Here is a 25,535-nt window from a genome sequence, read left to right on the forward strand (position 1 = left end):
CCCCAACCCTATAATTTTGATGCAAATTATAATGAAGGTAATTATCTTCGTAACTCTGCAAAACAGACTTTTTTTAAAAGTCATGTTTGTCTTCTGCTGCTTCCTTTTTTTTTGTAAGCGTAAATCTTGTGCTGTAATATGAGCTAATTTGCTTTTGTTTTGTTTTAAGCAGAGGCCAGAAATTTATCTCTGTCTTGGAAGTCAATCTAGGTAACCTTTGAGGCTGCTTGGAACTCTCTGATGCTAAAAGTGAAAGTGGTATGTAGATATCTTTCAAAGGTAAAGTGCAAAGCATTGTAATGTGCAGTAAATACATTTTAAAAATGTGTTAACTATGTGATACTTGGAATCCTTTCTTTAAAAATAGGAATGGCTTCATGGAGAGAGAAAAATGTCTAGGGTGAATGAAAAACAAGAAAAATCTCAGGGGGGAAAAATAAATCTCCAAAAACATATTAGGACTACCAATAGGAGGGTTTTTACTTTTGCAATTCATCAATCATTTGATGTAGCAAAGAGATCTTTGCTGTCAGCTTAAGTCACCTGGATTTAAATAAACACAGTCCTAGGCTGCATAAACAGAGGGATAGAATCAAGATCAAATGAAGTGTTAGTACCACTTTATAATGCCTTAGTAAGGCCACACTTAGAATACTGCATCCAGTTTTGGTCACCACAATGTAAAAAAGATATTGAGACTCTAGAAAGAGTGCAGAAAAGAGAAAGAGCAACAAAGATGATTAAGGCACTGGAGGCTAAAATAAATATGAAGAACGGTTGCTGGAATTAGGTATGACTAGTTTAATGAAAAGAAGGACTATGGGTGACATAACAGCAGTGTTCCAATATTTAAGAGGTTGTCACAAAGAAGAGGGTGTTAATCTATTCTCCTGCACCTGAACAGGACAAAAAGCAATGGATGGAAACTAATCAAGGAGAGAAGCAACCTAGAACTATGGAGACATTTCCTAGCAGTTAGAAGAATTAACTGCCTTGAGAAGTTGTGGGTGCTCCAACATTAGAAGTTTTTAAGAAGATATTGGACAACCATTTGTCTGAAATGGAATAGGGTTTCCTGCCTGAGCAGGGGGTTGGACTAGAAGACTTCCAAGGTCCCTTCCAGCTCTGTTATTCTGTTAAATTAAATGCATGGAGGCTTAAGACTCTGTTATGACGTGTAAGGTAACATTTTAAAGCAGCTCACCCGATCACTTCTGTGCTTGAATGATACAGGGAAAGTAGAACTAGTTCTGTGATGGCAAACCTATGGCATGAGTGCCAGATGTGGCACACACAGCCTTCTCTCCGGGCACGCATGCCATCACTTGTTGCTTTTCCAGCACACAAGCCAGCTGGTCTTCATGCACACGGGAGCACCGAAAACTGGAAGAGCAGCTGCCCGGTGCTCATGTGCAGGCTGCGCGGCTGCTCTTTTGGTTTCTGGCACGCACATATGCACCAGGGCAGCTGGCCTTCCAATTTCTGGCACACATGCACAGGTGAAGATCAGCTGGCCAGCCTGCCGGAACCCAGAGAATCTTCTTCCCAGAGCACACATGAGCACTGAGGGGCTGACCTCCAGTTTCTGGCATGCGCATGCGCACCGGCTAGCTGGTCTTCATGCATTCATGCACGCCATAAACCAGAAGACCAGCTTACCAGTGCGCATGCGCACATTGAAAACTGGAAGAGCAGCCACCTGGGACGTGCATATGTACCAAGCGGCTGCTTTTCTGGTTTCCGGCACACATACTCCCATTTTGGCACTTGGTGAGGAAAAGGTTTGCCTGAGCTAGCTTCTAAAGAAATACCAACGATAGTATATTTTATAGGGAAACTGTGTTAGGGATGTGGAGTGTAGGGATTTGGGAAGCTCTTCTCTTCATCTAATATAGTGAGGAGCCCTGGTGGCACAGTGGTTAGAATGTAGTATTGCGTTCTACCTCTACCCACAGCCTGGAATTCAATGCTAAGGGGCTCAAGGTTGACTTAGCCTTCCATCCTTCTGAAGTCAGCAAAATGAGGAGCCAGATTATTGGGGGCAATATGCTGACTCTCTAAACCACTGTAAACAATCTGGGCATGCTGTAAAGCACTATGGAGTGGTATACAAGTCCAAGTGTTACTATTGCTATAATGTTTCTCAAACTTAGTAACTTTAATAGATGTTGATTTTCAACACTCAGAATTCTTCAGCCAGGGGGATTCTGGAAATTGAAGTCCAGACGTCTTAAAGTTGCCAACTTTGAGAAGCACTGAATAGGCAAGCACACTTTGTGAAGGGGCCCCAGTTAATAAAGGAAGGGAACAATGATGACTCAGTTTCTCAAAGAAAAACAGAGCAGCCAGTTAACCAAGTATCTTGGCTATTTTTTCAGTGTCATACTCTCTGGATATATTGGACCTACACATTCCCTAATTCCCTGAGTACTGAGAAGAGCTGTCCGATTTCCCCGCCATAGTGTTTAATTTTGAGAAATGAATAAGAAGTCTCAGAAAGGAAAGGAATGTTGAAATAATTTCTGAATTGCTGAAGAGAGAAGCAGAAGCTTCGATGAGGAAGTTGAGAGCAGGAAACCCTCGCTAGTTGGTTTCTTTTTTGCAGCTGAAGGTTCCTGTTGATCACGTCTGTCTACCTAGCCTGCCGTTTCTGGATTTTTTTCACCAGCATTTACCTGTCTGCTTGAGAAAGTCCATCGTTTGCCTATGCAGATCAGGAGATCAGCGTTCGTCTTTGGAAGCCACTGAAGCATTTTCCCTGCCTATAAAGCATGTTGGTTCCTGAAATAACAGTGAGCACCATGTGAGGAGAAGCTCCAAAAGGCAGAAAGGAGGCAGAGGACAAGAAGAGAAACACCTCCCTGCCCAATCTTGGGGGGTGGTGGAATGCCAGAATGTCAGTGCTTAGTCCTATCCTGACCCCTCCTAAGGTGAAGAAGTACATGACTGAAGGTGAACGCTTTATCAAATGGGATGACGTAAGTATCATGGCAATTCTCGCTTTGATATGGACCTGGGGAAAAACTATTTGGAGGCTCTGGATCACATGCTTGGTGTTACACATACATGATGCAATGAACATCCATGGTGGTGAGTTAAGGTGGTTTTGTGTCTTAGCAAATTGAGGACAATCTCTGGCTCCAATTTTGTCTGTTTCAGGAAGGCAGAGCAGGAGGGCCATTAATAGCCCCTGGAAATGGACTGAGATGATGACAGTTCAGTGCACATTTATCCCTGGATTGATGAATTGCTTCCTTTTGTATCACCCTGACAGAGAGATTAAGAAATGTTTGGTGGCAGCCTGTTAATAAGTAAATTTCTTTACATACTTACTCAGATGTGGTCATATCAATCTGTGGTCATGTGTATTATTCAGCATCCCAATGTACTAGTTCCTTAATAATACAACTTGTAAAATTAAATTAACTGCAATTTTGAAATATTTCACAAAATTTGGCAGAAAGCACAAAAGGATTGCATTGATGTCCATCAATGTCCATCCTTTGATTAGTAAAAAAAATATTGCCTTTTGCAAAACAAATAGAACACATATGTTCAACAATCATTTGTTGGCATCTGGAATAATATATAGTATCATTTCCAATTTCTTAATATAGTTCTCTTTGCCTCCTCACTCTCCAAACTTGACAAACAATCAAATCCCAGTATTTTGGTTAATAAGTCAATATTACATTCGCATCTTCAACATTTAAACATATTCCTATGAATCTACTGGTGTATGTTAATATACATATTCCCCAAAGGATAATAAATTATCAATATTTTCTACCAGTCACATACTCTCCATAGTATGATAGGTCAGTGGTGAAATTCCTTTTTTTTTAACTACTGGTTCTGTGGGCATGGCTTGGTGGGCGTGGCAGGGGAAGGATACTGCAAAATCTCCATCTGGGGCCGGCCAGAGGTGGTATTTGCCGGTTCTCTGAACTACTCAAAATTTTCGCTACTGGTTCTCTAGAACCTTTCAGAACCTGTCAGAACCTGCTGAATTTCACCACTGGGTTAGCTGTGGAATAACACAAAGCAGTATATGATGGAAGTAAATCATGCATAATAATAAATATGTTTCAATGTGTTTCAATGTTTATTACACTTGTATGCCACCCTATTCCCGAGGGACTCAGGGCGGCTAACAAACAAGGTGGAGGGGGGGAATACAACAACAAACAAAGACAAAAACAAATACAAAAAACAGATTAAAAACAATGCAACAGTCGCAACAATTCAAGTGGGGCTGGGAACTCATCAGCCCCAGGCCTGCCGGAACAGCCAGGTCTTGATAGCTTTGCGGAAAGCCTGAAGGGTGGTGAGGGTCCGAATCTCCACGGGGAGATCGTTCCAGAGGGCAGCCACAGAGAAGGCCCTCCCCCGAGGGGTTGACAGTCGACATTGGCTAGCGGATGGTATTCGGAGGAGGCCTAATCTGTGGGATCTAATTGGTCGTAGGGAGGTAATTGGCATATATAGATAGAATGTTTAGTGAATTGTTCAACACTATATAGCAGGGGTGTCAAACTCAAGGCCCCGGGGCGAAATCTGGCCCACGAGGTACTTAGATCTGGCCCATGAGGCTGCCCTGGAAACAGCAAAGGACCTGCATTGCCTCTGCCAATGAAAACAGACCTCCATTTTCACTGGGAGAGTGTTGCAAGAAGCAGTCGCAGGCAAAAACGGAGCCCATTTTTGCTGGCAGAGTGCTTGGCCCACCACAGGGCCTCCCCCCCCAACATGAGTGATGTGGAGCTGTCCACGCCCACCCTGTCCACGCCCAACCCAGCCCCGTGACATCAAACACCTCAGACTAGATTTAGCTATGTTTCCTTTTCTTTTATCTCCTGCCTTTTATTTTTATTTTTTACTTACTGCTTATTTTTCTTCTTCTTCTGTGCTTTGCATAAGATTGCTAAATTCTGGCATGATTGTCCTTAGCGTACTTTCCACTGAAGAGAGAATTCTCACGAAAGAGGGCAGAAGAGGGCAAGGATGTAATTTTAGAAATGATGATTATAATTTGTACAGAAATACAGCACATCTTATCCTAGTGGGGCAAGAGTATGTTCAAATGCTGGCGGATCCAATGTGTTATGACTGTGGATGGCAACTTCTCAATGTTTGCTCTTCCCTCTTAAATGCTTTCCTATCAATAAACTTGACTCAGACTGAAAAGCCCTTGAAATCAAAAATACATTCTTAAAAGCAAAGGGCTGACTTTTTTAAAAAACAGAAACACTCTATTCTAAAATGATTAAATGGCTACACTTGATAATCAAGAAGATGTGTGCAGTATACAAGAATGTAACTAAATATAGCATCTCCTTTTTCTTCTTCAAGCTTCTTGAGAATTATCATTGTTCAATAATGAGGAAGCTGAATCAGTATATTTTATCTCTCTATCTCTGTCTATTTATATCTGTTTTAGATAGTGTATTAAAATTGCTACCAGTATCAGTATCCAAGTTGGGAACAAGTGTATCAAAATTAGCTAGGTTATTTTTTTACTCCTTCATGGAGCAGCTTTACAAACATTTTATTGATTTCATTAATTAAATGTGTATGCCACTCACCTCACTCTGCAAAGTGACTCCGGGCAGCCTTCAATTAAACTCATAAATATAATAATATAAACATAATATTATTTATATTAATATAAAACATTAAATAAGCAGACAGCAAGCAAAAAGCAAGGTGGATATGGTGGTAGCATAGTCCCTGTTAATCCACCAACCAACCAATTTAGGTTTTATTGCTTAGGTTCAAGTTGGAGCAAGCTGTCACTTGGACATAAATTGTTGGAACAATCCCATCTTTTGCAAATGTCCACTGTAAATTTTCCTTCAGGTGAAATGCCATCTCAGCCTTTCATATTGAAGCAGATCAGTGCAAATCTCCTCATGGAATTTACACTATGTAGTACAATGACAATACCTATGTTAGAAGACAAAAGGTATATTCTGAATTAAGACAATTTCAGAGTTTCAGATAATTTATATATGTAGAAAAATGGCTGTGTGTGTGTGTGTGTGTGTGTTCCAGCATAACTCTGGAACGCCTTGAGCAATTTCAACCAAATTTGCTACACAGATGACTTACTCTATGGAAAAAAATACTGCAGTGGTGGTGGTGGTAAGACATCTCTAACATCCCTCAGGGTGTGTGTTCTGTTAAGATAAAGCCTGTTGTGTCTTAAAATGGCTTCTATTATACTGCTGTAAAGTGGTTTATACTGTACAGCGCAGTGGAGTTGCCATGGTAATGGCTTCACAGTACTCCACAAGGGGGCTCCCTCTAGTAAGGGGGAAAACCTAACATTAGAAATTATGTTTCGTCCAGATATTCCCCCCTCCCCCTATAAAAATATACCCGGGCAACCCCGTGTTATTAACTAGTGCTCAATAAAGTTGTTAACATGGAACAAGTCAGGAACTGACCTCAGCAGCACTGGAAATCCTTCACTTACAACTGGCTGATTAGCGCCCATTTGAAGTTATGATGGACCCACCTGGGGGCTACATATGACCTGAATTCAGACTTCTGAAAGTCAGGGGCCCCCATGATCACATTTTGAGTTCTCTGAATTTTAATCACATGACTATGGGGACCCTGCAACAGTGGTACGTGTGAACAACAGTCGTAAGTCACTTTTTCAGTGTCATTGTAACTTTGGTCACTAAATGAATGGTTGTCAGTTGAGGACTATCTGTATTCATTTTCTTTGTGTTATATAAATAAAAAAAATGAATAGATTAAAATTTTTGAACCTTGCATCTTTTTCCTCCCAGGAATCTGCAAATGCACACCCTGTCATTCTACGGGTGGATCCAAAAGGATTTTATCTGTATTGGACTTTTCAAAATAAGGTAGGTCCTGACCGCTAGAAGCCATAGTATACAGCAAATGTTTTCAGAAACAAATCCCACCCTAGCATGTATCATAGCTGCTCTCTGAACTATGATCTGAAAATCATCAGCAGACTACATAATCTGCGCTGGAGATTTTAATTTAAGATCCTCAAATAGAAAAAATATATTTATTTTTAAAATTGGAAGGCACTGTAATGGATATAAGAAATAATTGGCATTGATAGAATCCAAAATCTAGAAAATCTTTTTTTAATAAACACATTAAAATTGTTTTGGATAGATTATTTTTAGTTCTTCTGTTTTGGTAGATCAGTAGGCCTTGTTAAAATCACAGACCATACTCTAGGGACTCTGACTGTGAATTTTAGCAATTACAGTTCAGCTAATTTTAGATGGCATTTTAACATTTGTCTCTTAAGAGATTAACGTTTTGCAGAATAATTGAAATTTTTAAAAAATAAATTGGAGTTCTACCAAGATATTAAGTCACTGCGGTAAGCATCTATCAGGGCACCCATTGTTCCTTTCATCTTAGCAAAAATGAGATTTAGAGACTCTAATTTTGAACAATTAGAAAATAAGGTTAAAAATTCATTTTTGTTATAAGCTAGAAACAACACAGACAACTCATATCAAACATTTAAAACAACATTTAAAGTGTGGGGATTCTAGGCTCAGTACCTTTTGAATACCCTGAAATGTATCAGACAGAAGTATTGATAATCTGGAGAAGCTGTAAATTTTTGGCATTATCATTTGATACAACAAAAATAATGAAATTTTATATCTGGAATTCAGACCAATGATAGACAGCTATTTTGTCAGCCAGGAACTATCAATTATCAGTTTTATTATATTCTTTATTACATTATATTTACATTCAGGTACATCAAGTAAGCAACCATTAACTAAAAAGCAAGGAAGTTTCTTGGGAAATATTGAAATGGAACTTTTTTTTTGGATAGGAAAAATAAAAATTACAAGAAATCTCAGAGATGTTGTAATCTATGAAACTGAGGAGAACTCTGCAACAGATGGTTTTTCAGTTGCATGGTCCATAACTCTTATAGTCTTATTGGAACTGATGTCAAGGTTCCAAATAACATCCCCCAATGAAAGAAGACTCCAAGGCTTGAGTTTCGTCAAAGCTCCATTTTATTAGAGATGTCATATTGGCATATCTAGGAAAACCCGAATCTGAAAGTTTCCAGTTTTTCCCCACCCAAGTGAAAGTTCAAGTCCCTGCCCAGAACCCACATTTGAATTTTTGAATTTGAATTTGTGTTTATTTGTATGCCGCCCTTTTCCCTGGGGGGACTCAGGGCAGCTCACAATCAAAAGGAAGGGGGGAAACAGACTTTTACATATAGACAGTACATAATTAAAATGCAACATTCATACCATTCGGGCGGGTCACAATCTTTAGCCCCAGGCCTGACGGGATAGCCAGATTCTAAGGGCTGTGCGGAAGGTCTGGAGGGTGGTGAGGGTACGAAGCTCCACGGGGAGATTGTTCCATTGGGTCGGGGCTACCACCGAGAAGGCTCTCTTCCGCGTGGTGGCCAGTCGGCATTGGCAGCGGATGGAACTCGGAGGAGGCCTAAACGATGAGATCTAATGGGTCGTGTGGAGGTGATCGGCAGTAGGCGGTCTCTCAAGTACCCAGATCCACTACCATGAAGGGCTTTATAGGTGGCAAGTAGCACCTTGAAGCGTATCCGGAGATCGACAGGTAGCCAGCGCAGCTCGCGGAGGATAGGTGTTACGTGGGTGAAGCGAGGTACACCCAAAATCGCTCGCGCGGCTGCATTCTGGACTAGCTGAAGTCGCCGAATACTCCTCAAGGGCAGCCCCATGTAGAGCACATTGCAGTACTCCAGCCTAGAGGTCACAAGGGCACGAGTGACTGTTGTGAGAGCCTCCTGGTTCAGGTAGGGGCGCAACTGGTGCACCAGGCGAACCTGGGCAAATGCCCCCCTGGTCACAGCTGACAAATGGTGTTCGAAAGTCAGCTGTGGGTCCAGGAGGACTCCCAAGTTGCGGACCCTGTCTGAGGGGTATAATGTTTGACCCCCCAGCCTGAGAGATGGAATATTTGCCAAATTGGCGGGAGGGAAACACAACAGCCACTCGGTCTTATCCGGGTTGAGCATGAGTTTGTTAGCCCTCATCCAGTCCCTAACAGCTTCAAGTCCCTGGTTCATCACGTCCACCGCTTCATTGAGTTGGCACGGGGCGGACAGATACAGCTGGGTATCGTCCGCATACTGGTGGTATTTTATCCCGTGCCGCCGAATGATCTCGCCCAGCGGTTTCATGTAGATGTTGAAAAGTAGGGGAGACAGGACCGAACCCTGCGGCACCCCATATGTTAGGGGCCTAGGGTTCGATCTCTGCCCCCCAACTAACACCGACTGCGACCTGTCCGAGAGGTAAGAGGAGAACCACTGTAGAACAGTGCCTCCCACCCCCACCTCTCGCAGTCGTCGCAGAAGGATACCATGGTCGATGGTATCGAAAGCCGCTGAGAGGTCAAGGAGAACCAGGATGGAGGCATGGCCTCAATCCCTGGCTCTCCAGAGGTCCACATGTCCATCACATGGTCCAATGAGGCACCATCAAAAATTGGAGACGTCTCCCATTGCAACTGCAGGGCAAGGTGGCCTTGACTCGCTGAGAAAGAATGTTATTTTGACTACATATAACCCCCCTCCCATTTTTCCACAACTGAGGCTTACTGAGGCTTGACTTTCGGAGACCAAACCTCCACTGTAGGGAGGAGGAACCGACCAGATGGTTCCGCCCCAGGCGACTTATGGACCCCTTGAGGTTCCAGACGGAGCTTGGGGTTATTCCTGATACTCTCGCCCACAGTCCGGTGGAGACCCTGGTTGCTGCCTGGAACTCGGCAGCGTCGGAGTCTCTTGACCCGATTGCGCCACTACGGCCGCTCCGAGGCAGTGGATCCAGGAGGCCTCCTTGGTTTACCGAGGAACTCCGGGAGAGGAAGCGCTGGAAGAGACGCCTAGAGCACCTATGGAGGTCCAACAAATCCGAATCGAGCCGAGCACTTCTAACATCGTGCATCAAGGAATACATCAGGGCAATTAGGACGGCAAAAAGAGCTTATATTGCCACCTTGATCGCCTCCGCTGAGTCGTGCCCAGCCACCCTGTTTAGGATAACCCGTTCCCTCCTAAATAGGAGGGTTACGGAGGATCCCCTGCAAGGTAGGGCTGAGGACTATGTCCAGTTCTTAGCGGACAAAGTTGCTCGGTTTTGGTCGGAGTTGGACTCTGATTCTGCAGATCCAGCCGAGGCACAAGGGGATAATCTGGTAGACCACCTCTGGGTTGAGTTTCAGGATGTTGTCCCTGGGGACGTGGACAAGGCCATGAGAGCTGTGAGTGCTTCCACATGTGTACTGGACCCGTGCCCCTCCTGGCTGGTTGCTAACAGCAGGGAGGTGACACGGGGCTGGATCCAGGCGGTTGTTACTGCCTCCCTTTGGGAGGGGGTCTTTCCCCCCGCACTTAAAGCGGCGGTGGTGAGACCCCTCCTGAAGAAACCATCTTTGGATCCAGCCGTTCTTAACAATTATCATCCAGTCTCCAACCTCCCCTTTGTGGGGAAGGTTGTTGAGAAGGTGGTGGCCTTTCAGCTCCAGCGGTCCTTGGAGGAAGCTAGCTATCTTGACCCATTCCAGTCTGGCTTCAGGCCTGGCTACAGCACAGAAACCACTTTGGTCGCATTGACTGATGACCTCTGGAGAGCCAGGGACGGAGGCTACGCCTCCATCCTGGTTCTCCTTGATCTCTCAGCGGCTTTCGATACCATCGACCATGGTATCCTTCTGCGACGACTGCGGGAGGTGGGGGTGGGAGGCACTGTTTTGCGGTGGTTCTCCTCTTACCTCTCGGACAGATCGCAGTCGGTGTTAGTTGGAGGGCAGAGATCGAACCCTAGGCCCCTAACATATGGGGTGCCGCAGGGTTCGGTCCTGTCCCCCCTACTTTTCAACATCAGGTTCGCCTGGTGCACAAGTTGCGCCCCTACCTGAACCGGGAGGCTCTCACAACAGTCACTCGTGCCCTTGTGACCTCTAGGCTGGAGTACTGCAATGTGCTCTACATGGGGCTGCCCTTGAGGAGTATTCGGCGACTTCAGCTAGTCCAGAATGCGGCCGCGCGAGCGATTGTGGGTACCCACATAACACCTATCCTCCGCGAGCTGCACTGGCTACCTGTCGATCTCCGGGTGCGCTTCAAGGTGCTACTTGCCACCCATAAAGCCCTCCATGGTAGTGGATCTGGATACTTGAGAGACCGCCTACTGCCAATTACCTCCACACAACCTATTAGATCTCACCGGTTAGGCCTCCTCCGAGTCCCACCTGCCGGTCAATGTCGACTGGCAACTACGCGGAGGAGAGCCTTCTCGGTGGCAGCTCCGACCCTGTGGAACGATCTCCCTGTGGAAATTCGTACCCTCACCACCCTCCAGACCTTCCACACAGCCCTCAGAACCTGGCTATCCCGTCAGGCCTGGGGTTAAGACTACAACCCGCCCGAATAGTATGAATGTTGTGTTTTAATTATGTATTTGTCTTATATGTTAAAAGTTTGTCTCCCCCCCCATCTTTTTAAGTTGTAAGCCGCCCTGAGTCCCCTCAGGGAAAAGGGCGGCATATAAATAAACTTTAAATCTAAATCTAAAATCTAAATAGAAAAGGTGGCAGGCCTGAAGGCCCAAATGTAAAGATGGCTTCCAGGTCTTACAACTGTTACTGGTGGAGGCCTATAGTCAATCATTTAATCCTTCTAAATTCCCTGTATGGTTTTATGAGGCTTATATAATGAAGTAATATTAAAGCCTGGGAAAGACCTCACAGGATTACAAGAAATGGACTAATATCCTTGTTTAATGCAGACACTAAACACTAGATGGGTTTCAGAAAATAATACCATTTGTAATTTAGCCATCTTATTCTGGATTTATAAGTATCTGCTTGGTGATTGATATTATAGATATCATGGCAGATACTTTTGAATCAGCTGTTCTAATTTCATTGGGTGTTGGAAGGGCCTTTGACATGGTTCAGGCTGAATTTATAACATGTTTTCTTGAGAAGGTGGTGGCCTTCCAGCTTCAGCGTACCTTGGAGGAAGCTAACTATCTTGACCCCTTCCAGTCAGGCTTCAGGCCCGGTTACAGCACAGAAACCGCTTTGGTCGCATTGACCGATGATCTCTGGAGAGTCAGAGATGGAGGCCACGTGTCCATCCTGGTTCTCCTTGACCTCTCAGCGGCTTTCAATACCATCGACCATGGTATCCTTCTGCGACGACTGCGGGAGGTGGGGGTGGGCGGCACTGTTCTGCAGTGGTTCTCCTCCTACCTCTCGGACAGGTCGCAGTCGGTGTCGGTGGGGGGGCAGAGATCGTCCCTGAGGCCCCTAACTTATGGGGTGCCGCAGGGTTCGCTCTTATCCCCCCTGCTGTTTAACATATACATGAAACCGCTGGGTGAGATCATTCGGAGGCACGGGATAAAATACCATCAATACGCGGACGATACACAGTTGTATCTGTCCGCCCCGTGCCAACTCAATGAAGCGGTGGACGTGATGAACCGGGGTCTTGAGGCTGTTAAAGACTGGATGAGAGCTAACAAACTGGTACTCAACCCGGACAAGACCGAGTGGCTGTTGTGTTTTCCTCCCAACAATTTGGCTGACGTTCCATCGCTCAGGCTGGGGGGTCAAAATTTACACCCCTCAGACAGGGTCCGCAACTTGGGAGTCCTCCTGGACCCACAGCTGAACTTCGACCACCACTTATCAGCTGTGACCAGGGGGGCATTTGCCCAGGTTCACCTGGTGCGCCAGTTGCGGCCCTACCTGAACCGGGAGGCCCTCACAACAGTCACTCGAGCCCTTGTGATCTCTAGGCTGGAATACTGCAATGTGCTCTACATGGGGCTGCCCTTGAAGAGCATCTGGCGACTTCAGCTAGTCCAAAATGCAGCCGCGCGAGTGATTGTGGGCGCACCACGGTTCACCCACATAACACCGATCCTCCGTGAGCTGCGTTGGCTACCTGTTGGTCTCCGGGTGCACTTCAAGGTCCTTCTTACCATCTATAAAGCGCTCCATGGTAGTGGATCTGGCTATTTGAGAGACCGCCTTCTGCCGATTACCTCCCTCCGTCCCATCAGATCGCATAGAGTAGGCCTCCTCCGAATTCCATCCGCCAGTCAGTGCCGACTGGCGACTACGCGGAGGAGAGCCTTCTCAGTTGCAACCCCGACACTATGGAACAATCTCCCCGTGGAGATCCGCACCCTCACCACCGTCCAGGCCTTCCGCACAGCCCTCAAGATCTGGCTATCCCGTCAGGCCTGGGGATAAGACTTTATTCTCGCCCCTCCCGAATGTTGAATGAATGTTGGGTTTTTATTGCTAATTATTTTTATTCACATTTTCTTTTTGCGTTTTGTCCTACACTCCCCTCCCCTATCATTGTAAGCCGCCCTGAGTCCCCTCAGGGAAAAGGGCGGCCTATAAATGCTAATAAAATGGAAAAAAAATGAAAATGAAAAAAAAAATGAAAAAAATGAAGATATGGACTTCCACTATCTTTTGTGTATTGGGTTATAATTACATATTTGCACCCAGTAGCAAGAGTTTTACAAATGCATTTATCTTTCAACCTATGAAGTTACAATGTGGCACTCAGCAAGGATATCGCCTAACTTAACCTTTAATCTGGTTTTTGAACTATGGGCTTTTCCTATTTGTCTCCAGAAAATAAAAGTGTAGTGGCACTTGATACTGAATATAAATTGTTTTTATATACTGAGTATATTATAGCTGTTCTTGATAATCATGCAATGTTGTCAACTAAGGTTATGTTGTTGTTGTTGTTGTTGTTTATTATATTTATATGCCGCCCTTTTCCCCCGAAGGGGACTCAGGGCGGCTCACAACTCAAACCAGGGAAGGGGGATACAGACAAGATTTAAAACGACACATAACAATGCATAATTTAAAACACGACAGTCATACCATTCGAGACAGGGGCAACAGCTCTTTAGCCCCAGGCCTGTCAGAACAGCCAGGTTTTAAGGGCTATGCGGAAGGCCTGGAGGGTGGTGAGGGTTCGAATCTCCACGGGGAGTTCGTTCCAGAGGGTCGGAGCAGCCACAGAGAAGGCTCTCCTCCGGGTAGTCGCCAGTCGACACTGGCCGGCGGATGGGATTCGGAGGAGGCCTAATCTGTGGGATCTAATCAGTCTAGTGGAGGTAATTGGCAGCAGGCGGTCTCTCAAATACAATTATAATGCTATAATGCTATTATAGCATTATAGTTTATATTCTGGTTACACAAATGACTGGAACACATTTAATTTGTTGCTTTTGGAATTTACTATAATATTTATATATAATATACAGACTCTATAAAACACATATGTTTACACTTAGCCCTCGACATACAACACAATTGGAGTTGGAATTTGTGGTGGTTATAACTTAAAAAAAACACGTCATAAATCACTTTTCCAGAGGCCGTCATAACACTGACAGTCATTAAACAAATGGTCATAAGCTGACAGCTACCTCTATATCTTTCTCAAAGTATATCAAATTATACTTTTCTTTTTCTTCCACTGAATCATGTCCAATTCTTGGAGATTGTCTAGATAACTCCCTGCAGTCTCCTTGCTAAGATTTGCCATTGCCTCAAATATATCCAAATGTATAGATACAATTTTAATAGATAGGTTAATGGTTAAAATTCCCATTAATTCTTTGGGGCAAGATTAATGTTATAAAAATGCATATTACATAGATTAATGTATATTCTACGGCAGGGGTGTCAAACTCAGGTCATCATGGGAGCATCATGTGACGTATCCGGACTTTGTTCCCCTTTGTTAAACTGGGTGTGGGCATGGCCAGCACAAGACGTACCCAGCCCATGGTCTGGGAGTTTGACAGCCCTGTTCTAGAGAGATTCCAATATTAATTCACATTAGATATTTTACACAATTAAGTTGGTGAGAAAATATTTATGGGAAGCTAAAGTCCCTTAAACAGCCTTAACTAAACTGAGGTTACTTTATGATGATTGCAGGTTTAACATACTAAATTTTCAACTAAATCACTGCGGTTTTATTTTAATTTCTGCATGTGTTGGAAGAAGACTTTTTATTATTATTATTCTCTCTGGGCCTATTTGGATAGCAAGCATATAATACTTCTTGGCAGGGGCCAGGTATACTTAATAGGGACTTTGACTTTCAGCCTTGAAAAATGCCAAGCACATTTTTTTTAATTTAATGTATAAAAGGTTATGTTATGATCCAAAAATTGCATGAGGATTTGGCACTGTGAAGTGAACCCACATGTGAAAATAGCGAGGAAGATGTTTTCCTGGGATTCATGGGCTAAATAAGGGGTCAACACTTTAAATCAGTTGATTACTAATGTCTGTTTTAAGGATGCTGAGAGATTAAATATGTTTTACCTGTATTATTTGCTTAGCAATTGAAATGTGCATTAAACAGCATGATCCGAATCAGGGGTGAAATCCACTTACCTTTGCTACCAGTTCGGTAGCAATGTGAACACGCAAGTACAGAGCATCAAAATGATGTCCGAGTCTGTAGGTAAAGCCTGCTACTTAGTGTACCTGGCAAGCGAGGTAAGCAAACAGCGAGGGGGGAAATCCTCTTTGCCACACAATTTAGATTAGCTAGAAAGCAGGAAATCCTGCTTTCTAGCTAATATAAATCATGTGGCACAGCTGATCGTTGGAAAAACCAGTTTGCCTGAACCAGTAGCATTTTTTTTTACTACCGGTTCAGGCGAACAGCTGGCATCTTTGCTATCAATTCAGGCAAACCGGTCCAAACCACTAGCATTTCACCCTGATCCAAATGTTCTCGCACTCTCTGAGGTGTCTGCAATTTTAGGATCCCTGAGAGATGTAGGCTTAACTGGAAAGCAACAACTTTTTAACTATGTGATCTTCTCTAACTATAGCCTTATTTTTGTTTCATATCACTACATACATCAATTCAATTTTGGGAATAAATATTGCCATTTAGGATCTTAAACTATACTCTTAAAACATGGGGCTTTTATCTCATGAAGAGCTTTGCTGTATGAGATCTCCAGGACAGCAAAGAAGATAATTTTACATAACTTGAAAGAAACTTACCATTCTGATTTTAAGGAATGTATCCTGGGTATGAGTTTATTGGGTTTTTTAAAAAATCTGCATGTATTAAATATAAGAAGTTGATGCAATATGTTTCTCTATGGTCTGGGTTTAACACTAGACTTAAGTAGTTATTATGTAGATTTTTTTCTGTTAATAAAGGGTTTTCTGGTCATATTTAGTTTATTTTCATTACTGTAATATATTTTTCTTTTGCGCCATATTCTCAGAGTCTTTCGTTCTTGTTGCATTTGTTTGTATTCTATATTTAAAAATATATTATTTTAAAGGAAGCAAAATGAAGGTATGGTTTGAAGATGTGAACCAAAGAGATCCACAGATATAACCAAAAAAAAAGACATGTATTGGAGATGTGGTGATTAGATAATACTGTACTGGACCAGTAATAATGCATAGGAAAGGGATTCAATTATTTCTCAGTTGAAAGAAAAACTGCACAAAAACAGAGCTGTCAAGTTTGCACGATATTTTGCTTGCTTACTACTGCTTTCTAACAGAAAGTCAGAGACTGAGGTTTGCAGTGACTTCCTTCTCTGCAGTAACTAACGCTTGAGAATTAGTCCACATGTGAAGTATGCACTATTTGTTGGTCATATAGTGGGAACTGGGAAAGTGTTAAATCTTAGAGTAGCAAAACAAAATTCTGAAACATACCCACCTCAATGTTCATCTCACTTAATATTTTGTTTATCAGACCCTGGACACCTGGATAATTTTAGGTCCCGATCATAGTTACATTATCTTGTCTCTTTAGATGGCCGCCAGTTTGACACTCCTGCTCTAAAAGAATGCAAATGACCAGCTCTCTGCAAGGAATATAAATCTTTCCATTCCCCACTATCCAGTCAGAGCTGAAGAAGCTTCTTGGATGAGAAGCGAAATGTCTTCTAAGAAAAGCAAGAAAGTCCAGTTGCCTCTTGGAAAAGCACCTTTTTATGAACAAATAATTACCTACTCCTAGAAGAGCAAATGAAGATGGAAGGGATATACTGAAATTCTATATAGTAGAAATGTCAATATCAAAAATACCCTAGAACAGGGATCCCCAATCCACGGGCCACAGTCTGGTACCATGCCATGGCCTGTTGGGAGTCTGGCCATGCAAGTGGCAGATGAGCATGCAAATGCACAAAGCTCCATTTGTGCAAGTGGCAGGTGTGCACATGAAATCATCCCATCTCCCCACCTTGCCATCGTTGCTACTACTGCCAGTCCACAGAGCCAGAAATGTTGGGGACCCCTGCCTTAGAAGATATTCTCTACTTTAAAAACTTTTAGTGCTAGAATATGAAGTTATATAGTGTCCCAGTTCTTACAAAGTTTGAAGGGATTGATGGAATGCCCTCAGAAATATGAAAAGCAACAGAAGAAAACTCAGTGCAGGTTCTATGCCAGCAAATCAGAAAAACAACACAATGGCTAACAGATTGGAAGAGATTCATCTATGTAGCAATACCAAAGAAAGAAGTTTTAACACTTCATACAATATTCTTAACTATACCCACCATCAAAATAATGAATCCAACAGCCCTATATGGAAAGAACGGTGACATGCTTAAACTGGTTTTACAAAAAGTAAAAGAACAAGCACGTTATTTTTAATGCATGCTGGATAATTTTAATGGGCTGTGAGAATATCCTTGGAAGAATGGAGGAAGAGCCACAGCCAGGTCAATGGTCAGACAAAAGATGTCTCAGCCCACAGAAGGAATGGGGGTGAAGAAAGCATCTCAGAAAGGACCCTTCCTAGTTCTCTGGAAACTAAAGGCAAAGAAGGGGAGAAGTGCTTTTGGGCATATAAGATTCTGTTCAGGGGTGGGTTCCTACCGGCATTGGTAATGGTTCACTTCACATGTGCTTTGCTGTAAATTGTTCTGCGCATGTGCAAAGAACAAGAAAAATTACTAAAAAACATTCTGGCAATGGCAGCGGAGACAAGGGCGTGGCCAGCCTGGGTTGCTGCCGGTTCTGTGATCCAAGCCAAATTATCACTACCAGTTTGCCTGAACTGGTATGAACTGGTAGAAACCCACCTCTGATTCTGTTACTGTAACTTTACACAAAGATAGTATTAGTACTCATGATTTTGATGTCTTTTCTAGGCAACCTTCATGGGCTGACATGACTCATAGACCTTTTGAGTTAAAGAAGGGTAGATTTTCCAGGAAGCCAAGGTTATTTCTCTTTGAGTGGTACCTATTAATTGCAAGAGGATTACATAAGGGAGAAGCAAATATAAAAACAGCAGTTCCTTCATTTGCTTTGGAAATACAATACTTTTTAAAATTAGAAAATTAAATAGACAAAATGCCTAAATATAGGAGAGGCCATTACTAGATTTGCCTTCAAATCACATTCAATGTTTAAATTTATATTTTGAATTTAAATCAGCCTTTAAGTTTACACATATATTCCAGAATTTATATCCTCACAACCCTGTCTACCTGAAGTGCTTTTGGGAATGTTAATAAAAGCTTAAAGTGCAAAATTGACATTAACGGAGTGGGTTTGGAGACTGATAGTATATTCCATATAGTACAAAAGCTACATCAGACGAATAGCTGCCTTTGTTGTTTCTTCTACTGAAAGTCTTCCTAGCTCTATTTTTTTAATGGAATTCTTGCCAGACTGATTATCTATTATTTTGACATATTAATCTAGATTTTGCATGATCTCTTTCCAAAATGCATTCTGTGAAAATCCATTATGTCCCAGAACTGTTTTTATATTGAAACCAGCTTTTGAAGATGATTTTTGGAGCAGAGAAGTGTCAGGAGATATAACAATCCATTGTCTCCCAGACATTTTCTCTTTCCAAATGGAAACATCACATTTTCTTTGCTTTGTGGAGTTCTTGGAACTCTGTTACTGCTAGCCAGTTAGTAATGAAATGCCCACAAGCAACCAAGCTTAGAGAGCAACAAAATTTTTACAGAAACGTTCTTCTATTAGAACCACAGGGGTCCAATACTTCCTTATTTTCCCCATCTCACTAGTTTCTAGATCAGTGGTTCCCAACCTTTTTTTGATCATGCCCCACCTAAGCATCTTTAAAATCCTAATGCCCCCCTCCCCAATGACATATCATTCTTACTTTACTCAAAAAGTGAACTTTACTCACTCGGAGGAAGCCTAAAAAGCCATTAACTCAGTTTAAACAAGCTTCAACTTGCCCCCATTAAAAATCAAATTGCCCTCTTCTGGGATGTGGGGCCCACTTTGGGAACTCTTGTTCTAGATCCCTGTTTATACACAAAGCAAACCATCTGCAAAGGAAGACTGTTAGTCAACAGCTTATCTATTCTCAGATGAAGGAAATGTATAAATTTGTCTTTGTTTTTAAAAGCACACAGAACTGAGAAGTGTTAATATTCCTTTGCAAATAATATTGAATTGGAATTGATTTTATTTGTAGGCCGCCCTTTTCCCTGAGGGGACTCAGGGCGGCTCACAGAAAACCAGGGAGGGGGGAATACAGCACTACAAACTATGTAGTTTGTCCCCTCAAATAGCCATCCACAGCAAGCTGAACAATTGTGATAACACTATGGATATATACAGTAATGTGAACACTTTGAAACAAAAACCCTGAGACAGATTTTTAAGCTTCTTTCCTCTGGCTGCTGTAAAACGTCAAGAAACCAAAATAATAAAATGAAGATTCATAACATTTTTAAAAATTACATGAACGAAGATCAGCGAGGGTATCAGATCTGACATTGCCCTTGCTGTTGCTCAGCAAGAACCACAGAGCAGTGAGGTCTACTTTGCTTCAGAGAGAAGGTGGGGAGGGATGAGCCAAATTTCAATAGTCAGAAAGTGCAAATTATGCAGTGTGCAGTGTACTCAAGGAAGAGTCTTTGCAAAAGTCAGTCTTTTGAGAGAGGCAAGATCATAAACGAGGCAAGGACCACTGGAACTCTACTGAAGGATATAATAACAGAATCTCAAAAGCCTGACAATGGCTCTAACTTCTGGCTGGCATATAGCTTGGAATCCAGCAGAACTGATTCATTACACTTGATTTACTGTTAACAAGGTAAAGGTTCCCCTCGCACATATGTGCTAGTCATTCCTGACTCTAGGGGGCGGTGCTCGTCTCTATTTCAAAGCCGAAGAGCCAGTGCTGTCTGAAGATGTCTCCATGGTCATGTGGCCGGCATGACTAAACGCCGAAGGCGCACGGAACGCTGTTACCTTCCCACCAAGGTGGTCCCTATTTTACTACTTGCATTTTTACATGCTTTTGAACTGCTAGGTTGGCAGAAACTGGGACAAGTAATGGGAGCTCACTCCATTATGCAACACTAGATATTTGAACCGCTAATCTTTCTGATTGACAAGCTCAGCATCTTAGCTACCGAGCCATCGGGTCCCACTACTGTCAATAATATTTTGCAATTTTGATTTATTTTATTATTGTACTACAGGTAGTCCTTAACTTATGAACTATAACTGAGCCCAAAATTTCTGTTGCTAAGCCAAAAAAATCGTTAAGGTTTATGACCTTCCTTGCCACTGTTGTTAAGTGAATCACTCTAATTGTTAAGTTAGTAACATGGTTGTTAAGTGAATCTAGCTTTCTAATTGACTTGGTGATTGAATTGGTGATCACATGACCCTGGGACATTGCAACTGTCATAAATACAAGTCAGGTGATAGGCGGCTGAATTTTGATCATGTGACCATGGGGATGCTGCAATGATTGTGTGAAAATGGATCATAAAGTCACTTTTTCAGTATCATTGTAACTTTGAACAGTCACTAAATGACCTGCTTTAAGTCAAGGACTATCTGTATTATTCTAACCCATAGGTCCAGCAGTGCACTCTTTCATCATTTCTCCAGTAATATGATGTAAAAAGATGTCACTGGCGCAATGCATTTCTAGGAATCTTTCCGAGAAATATATTTTGCATAAAATTATTTTTATATGCTGTAGCCGATGAAGAGCAATTTGATTTTTTTCTAGCTTGGATGCTACAATTTACTCTTTTGTAGTAGTCTGATGAAGAAAGCCTTTGAATCTACTTCTAGTGGAATCTGTTAGATTTAAACCTATAAAAAATGATAAAATATACTATATACTAATTCATGTTCACTGAAGCTCAGACCCAGATAGGATTAGGTTACTAAGTAATATGCTTCTTTATGCAAATGATCTGGATTTGAGGTTTATTTTTTGTTTTTCACAGATGCTAAAATTGTGTGTGCTACTTTTTATTATTTTGCAGGAAACTGAATTTTTGGATATTACAAGCATCCGAGACACTAGAGTGGGGAAATTTGCAAAGATTCCTAAAGTAAGTTTATGACATAATACATAAAAGTCTTCTCTAACATAGTATCTTTCAAATTTAGGATACTTTGGCTCCTAAAATTGGGTGAACTGACTGGAAATTTAGAAATCAAGGAAAACTGTCCTTATATCTTTTGTGATAAACTCAAACCCAAAACTGTCACAAGCAGAAAAAAGGAGGAGGGTTTTGATTTTGCAGTTGTGAACTTCTTGACAGTTTTCGTATCTCCCTGGGATGCCCCTGCTCACTGCTATTTTATCAGCAAGTCAAAAAAGTAGTAATTTTTTCCCTATCCTTTGTAACAATGTGCAAAGTATGAAAGGCCCTGTGCAATTTGAGATGATACGGAAAAAACTTCCAGTCTAAAATCTTAGTAATCTTGGAATGGTTTTAAGTGCCTGCAGCTGTGCTAGAAAAAATAGGTTTTCCCATCTGGATCTTTCCCTTCCCATTATGTTCTCCCCAGCTCTAAAAATGCTATGCAGAAGGTCCTATAGTGCGGAGAGATTTCTCCAAATTTGGCTATGACACCTTCTCTGTTTGGAGCTCTGTTCAGAGAAGGTTTCCCATATGATTTCTCAGAGATCTGAAAATAATTCTGCAGTCTGGCACAGTTTAATGCTAACAAATTTTAACAGAAAAGATTGAGATGGCTGTGCTTCCTTTACGTGCCATGAAGAAACACAATATTGCTGAAGAAAGGAAGGAGATCAAAAGTATTGATTTTTAGAAGAGTCAAGCTTCTACTGTGAACTATTGATGGAAGAAATGTCCATCTGGGTTCAGTTCCAAGTGTGGGGAAAAGACACTGGAAACATGGAGGCTGCTTGGAAAAGATGGTTTAATGGTGGACAGGACCACATGGGTTTCTTGGTCCTGGGAAAACTTTGTTATGTAGAATAGACTGGCTCCAGCCTTAATTGAACATTGACAAAGGTGAGGGCTGAGTTTCTGCCTCCTTTTAGGGGAAATATTCAGATCTTTTTAATATTTCCTAAAATATTTAATTTTTCTAGGAGAGGAGTGGGTGCTAACTTCCTATACTATCATGGAGGGAGGAAACATGTAGACGTAAAATTGGTGTGTGCACTCTGTGTGTGTGTGTGTGTGTGTGTGTGTGTGTGTGTATTATAGGCTACAGAAGTGCACTATTGCTAGGAGGCTGGGGTTTGCATACACTTAAATGTGTTCAGAAAAGAAAACAGATCAGATTGAATGGCAATAGCCAAAGTCTCACATGGTCAAGTGACACACGGCGTTTTTGACAATACTTGAAAGTGTAGCATCAGCAAGATCACAGCTTTACACTATTTCTTTCTTAGTGCCAAACAAGGACCAATTCATGTAAGCATTTTGGTACGCGATTCACTCGCATGGCATTTCTTGTATGTCTTTAACTATCCTCCTGATGCAACAGCATTAAAATGGAAGTGTTCAAATAGTTCCTCCTTTTCCCAGAGTAACAATTGATGCGTTTAATTTTAAGACCAGTCATTGTAATGCTCTTCTATATTGAGCAGCATGCAAATTAAAGAAGCAGAATGTTGAAAAGCGTTTTTCTTCAATAGCCCTGTGTTGGTTATAGCATTTAAAAGCCATTTTAGGGATTTGATAAGATGTGCAATAATATACACCCGAGAACCAAAATCAGCTTTCCTAATTCATCCTGAACTAAGAAAGAAAAAGAGGGGGAAATATTGCGTAAAGACTATTATTTTCATTAAAGTATTTGTTTGTGTTCAAAAAGCCCAATCCCATTTTGAATTTTAAAGCAAGATTTTCTCAAGTCTCCTCACTTCTGCTTTCAGTTTTCCTTCTTAATGTGCTTTTATATATTCATTTCTAAATCTATCTTTTGCAGAATCACAAGCTCCGAGAAGTTTTCAACTTGGATTTTCCAAACAACAACTTTCTTCACAAGATATTGACTGTGGTTTCTGGTCCTGATATGGTGGACCTCACATTTCACAATTTTGTTTCTTATAAAGAAAATGTTGGAAAGGTATTAGAAAATAAAATAAAAGTTCCAGGCGTTAATGCAAGCAAAACCTAACCAAAATAGCCACACAGTACCATATGTGAGTTGTCATTCTGTTTAAAGTGCTGGCATTAGGGATGACAGACATTGGTTTTGAATCAGCTTGGACATTAGTGTTGTGGCCTACCAGCGGCCAGCAGAGCTGGCAGCAGATTCGGATAGTGAGGAAGTTGGGGAGGAACATGGGCTAGTCCTGGAGTCTGTGGAAGGCTCAGATGAGGGCTCTGCATCAGAGGCAGAGAGGCGATCAAGGCCATCTGGTAGTTATTTGCTGCCTCCAGAGCCGCCAGAGTCTGACATTAGTGAGGCAGAAGAACAATGGGAGCCTGTTCCCAGTGTGTGCATGCACAGAGCTGCCAAAAGGCAAGAACAATTAAGAAAACAGGGTTGACTTAAGAGTAAGGCTTGGAGATGATTGGCCCCTCCTATAAGACATAAAAGTGGAGTGAACAGGACATGAACTTTTGCAGGAAGCAATTAGTTCATCTGGTTGGTTTAAGCTTTGAAACATTCTGTTTGACTCTGTGCTAAGTTTGGCCTTGCTCTGCATTTGGCAATTAGGATTCTGGCAGCATTCCCAGGGAGGTTTAGAGATGCTTTTTTATATGTGTGTGTGTGTTTCTTTCTCCCTAAAGTATTTCACAGAAAATACCCATGGACAAAAATGGAACAATATGTGATTGTATTAAACGCTAAATAAACATAATATCAGTGTGATATTGTGGTTATGCTGATTACTTTCACATTCAAACCCCCACTCAATTATGAATTCCCTTCATGGCCTTGAAATACTCATGATGTCTTAGCCCAAACCCACCTCACTGAACAAAAGATAGTAAACAAAAGATAGCAGGAAGCACAAAACATATTGGAATAAACTGTCTTCAAGAAAACTTGGAATTTATATTTATTGACCTTCTATTTAATTTTGTTGTACAAAGTACAAAGTACAAAGTACAACAAAATAACAATAAACTAAACAAAACTAAAATATTTATTTTGACAATTGCCTAAGTATGAGTATCAAAGTGATCATTCATTTTAGATAGAAGGAGAAAGATGTCAATTGCTTACACTTAGTTTAAATACATAGAAAGTGAATGTCAATGATTAAAAAAAAAATGGCACAGATTAGAAACTTGTCTTTAGAAAAGATAGCCATAATGGAAAATGAGTATTTATTCCATGTGGAAATACTGCCTGGCACAGCCACTCATGTGCTGAAATGTAAATTCAAATTCAAAATTCAAATTTAATAAATTTATATGCCGCCCAATCCCGAAGGACTCCAGGCGGCTTACAGAAATACATCACTAAAAGGATAAAAATTAAAAATAGAGAAAGAAAAAGAGATTAAAAAAATCACTTCATGCACTCAATCTAGGCGGGGCTGGACCTCATTCATGAGGTCAACAGCCCCAGGCCTGCCGGAATAGCCAGGTTTTAGTAGCCTTTTGGAAGGCCGAGAGAGTGGGAAGGATCCGGATCTCTGGGGCTAGATCGTTCCATAGGGTCGGAGCAGCTACCGAGAAGATGTTACACTTCACAAGTTTTGGACTTTCAGCTTGTACTCTTGGCTTCATTTTTCAGAACTGGGCAGATGATATCATGGACTTCATTAGGAACCCCTTTATATACAATGCTTCCCGCTACACTTTCCTGGAGAAAATGTGAGTAGTTATTTACAAAGGTTGTATTTCCAAGTATTTCTTGACAGTTCTAGTAATATAGTATGGTGACTGAATGATGTTGAAAGCTGGTCATTTAAAAACACTGGAGTGTGATGTTGTCTTAGGAGGAGGGTCCATACTCTTCTCCTCCCTTCAAGAAACAAATAACAACAGTCAAATATGGCAAGATTTCTCTTCACGTGGTAGCTGATGAAAATCCAATCCTAGTAGCATCAACTAATTGAAATTCATCTTATTGACCATTTGGCACCATAGGCGAAAGAAACAAAGGGACTTCATTATTTCTTTGCTGGTCCCTGCTCTTCTTTCCTAAAGTATTTTCTTCCTTCTCTTTCTATTCCTCCTGTGAAAACCTAGAGATACTACAGGCTTGATACTACA

General features: G+C 41.8%; 1 protein-coding gene across 1 annotated transcript in view; it reads left to right on the forward strand.

Annotated features, from left to right (window-relative positions):
• The first annotated feature begins 2,612 nt into the window (after positions 1-2,612).
• Positions 2,613-25,535, forward strand: part of PLCB2 (phospholipase C beta 2) — a 69,700-nt gene continuing 46,777 nt past the window's right edge. The window contains exons 1-5 of the mRNA XM_032238838.1: positions 2,613-2,978; positions 6,801-6,878; positions 21,360-21,428; positions 23,287-23,427; positions 25,054-25,133. Coding sequence (XP_032094729.1) covers positions 2,895-2,978; positions 6,801-6,878; positions 21,360-21,428; positions 23,287-23,427; positions 25,054-25,133 — 452 coding nt within the window. The 5' untranslated portion in view covers positions 2,613-2,894. The remainder of the gene's footprint in view (positions 2,979-6,800; positions 6,879-21,359; positions 21,429-23,286; positions 23,428-25,053; positions 25,134-25,535) is intronic.

Source organism: Thamnophis elegans, chromosome 1 (assembly GCF_009769535.1).
Source record: "Thamnophis elegans isolate rThaEle1 chromosome 1, rThaEle1.pri, whole genome shotgun sequence".
Lineage (NCBI taxonomy): Eukaryota > Metazoa > Chordata > Lepidosauria > Squamata > Colubridae > Thamnophis > Thamnophis elegans.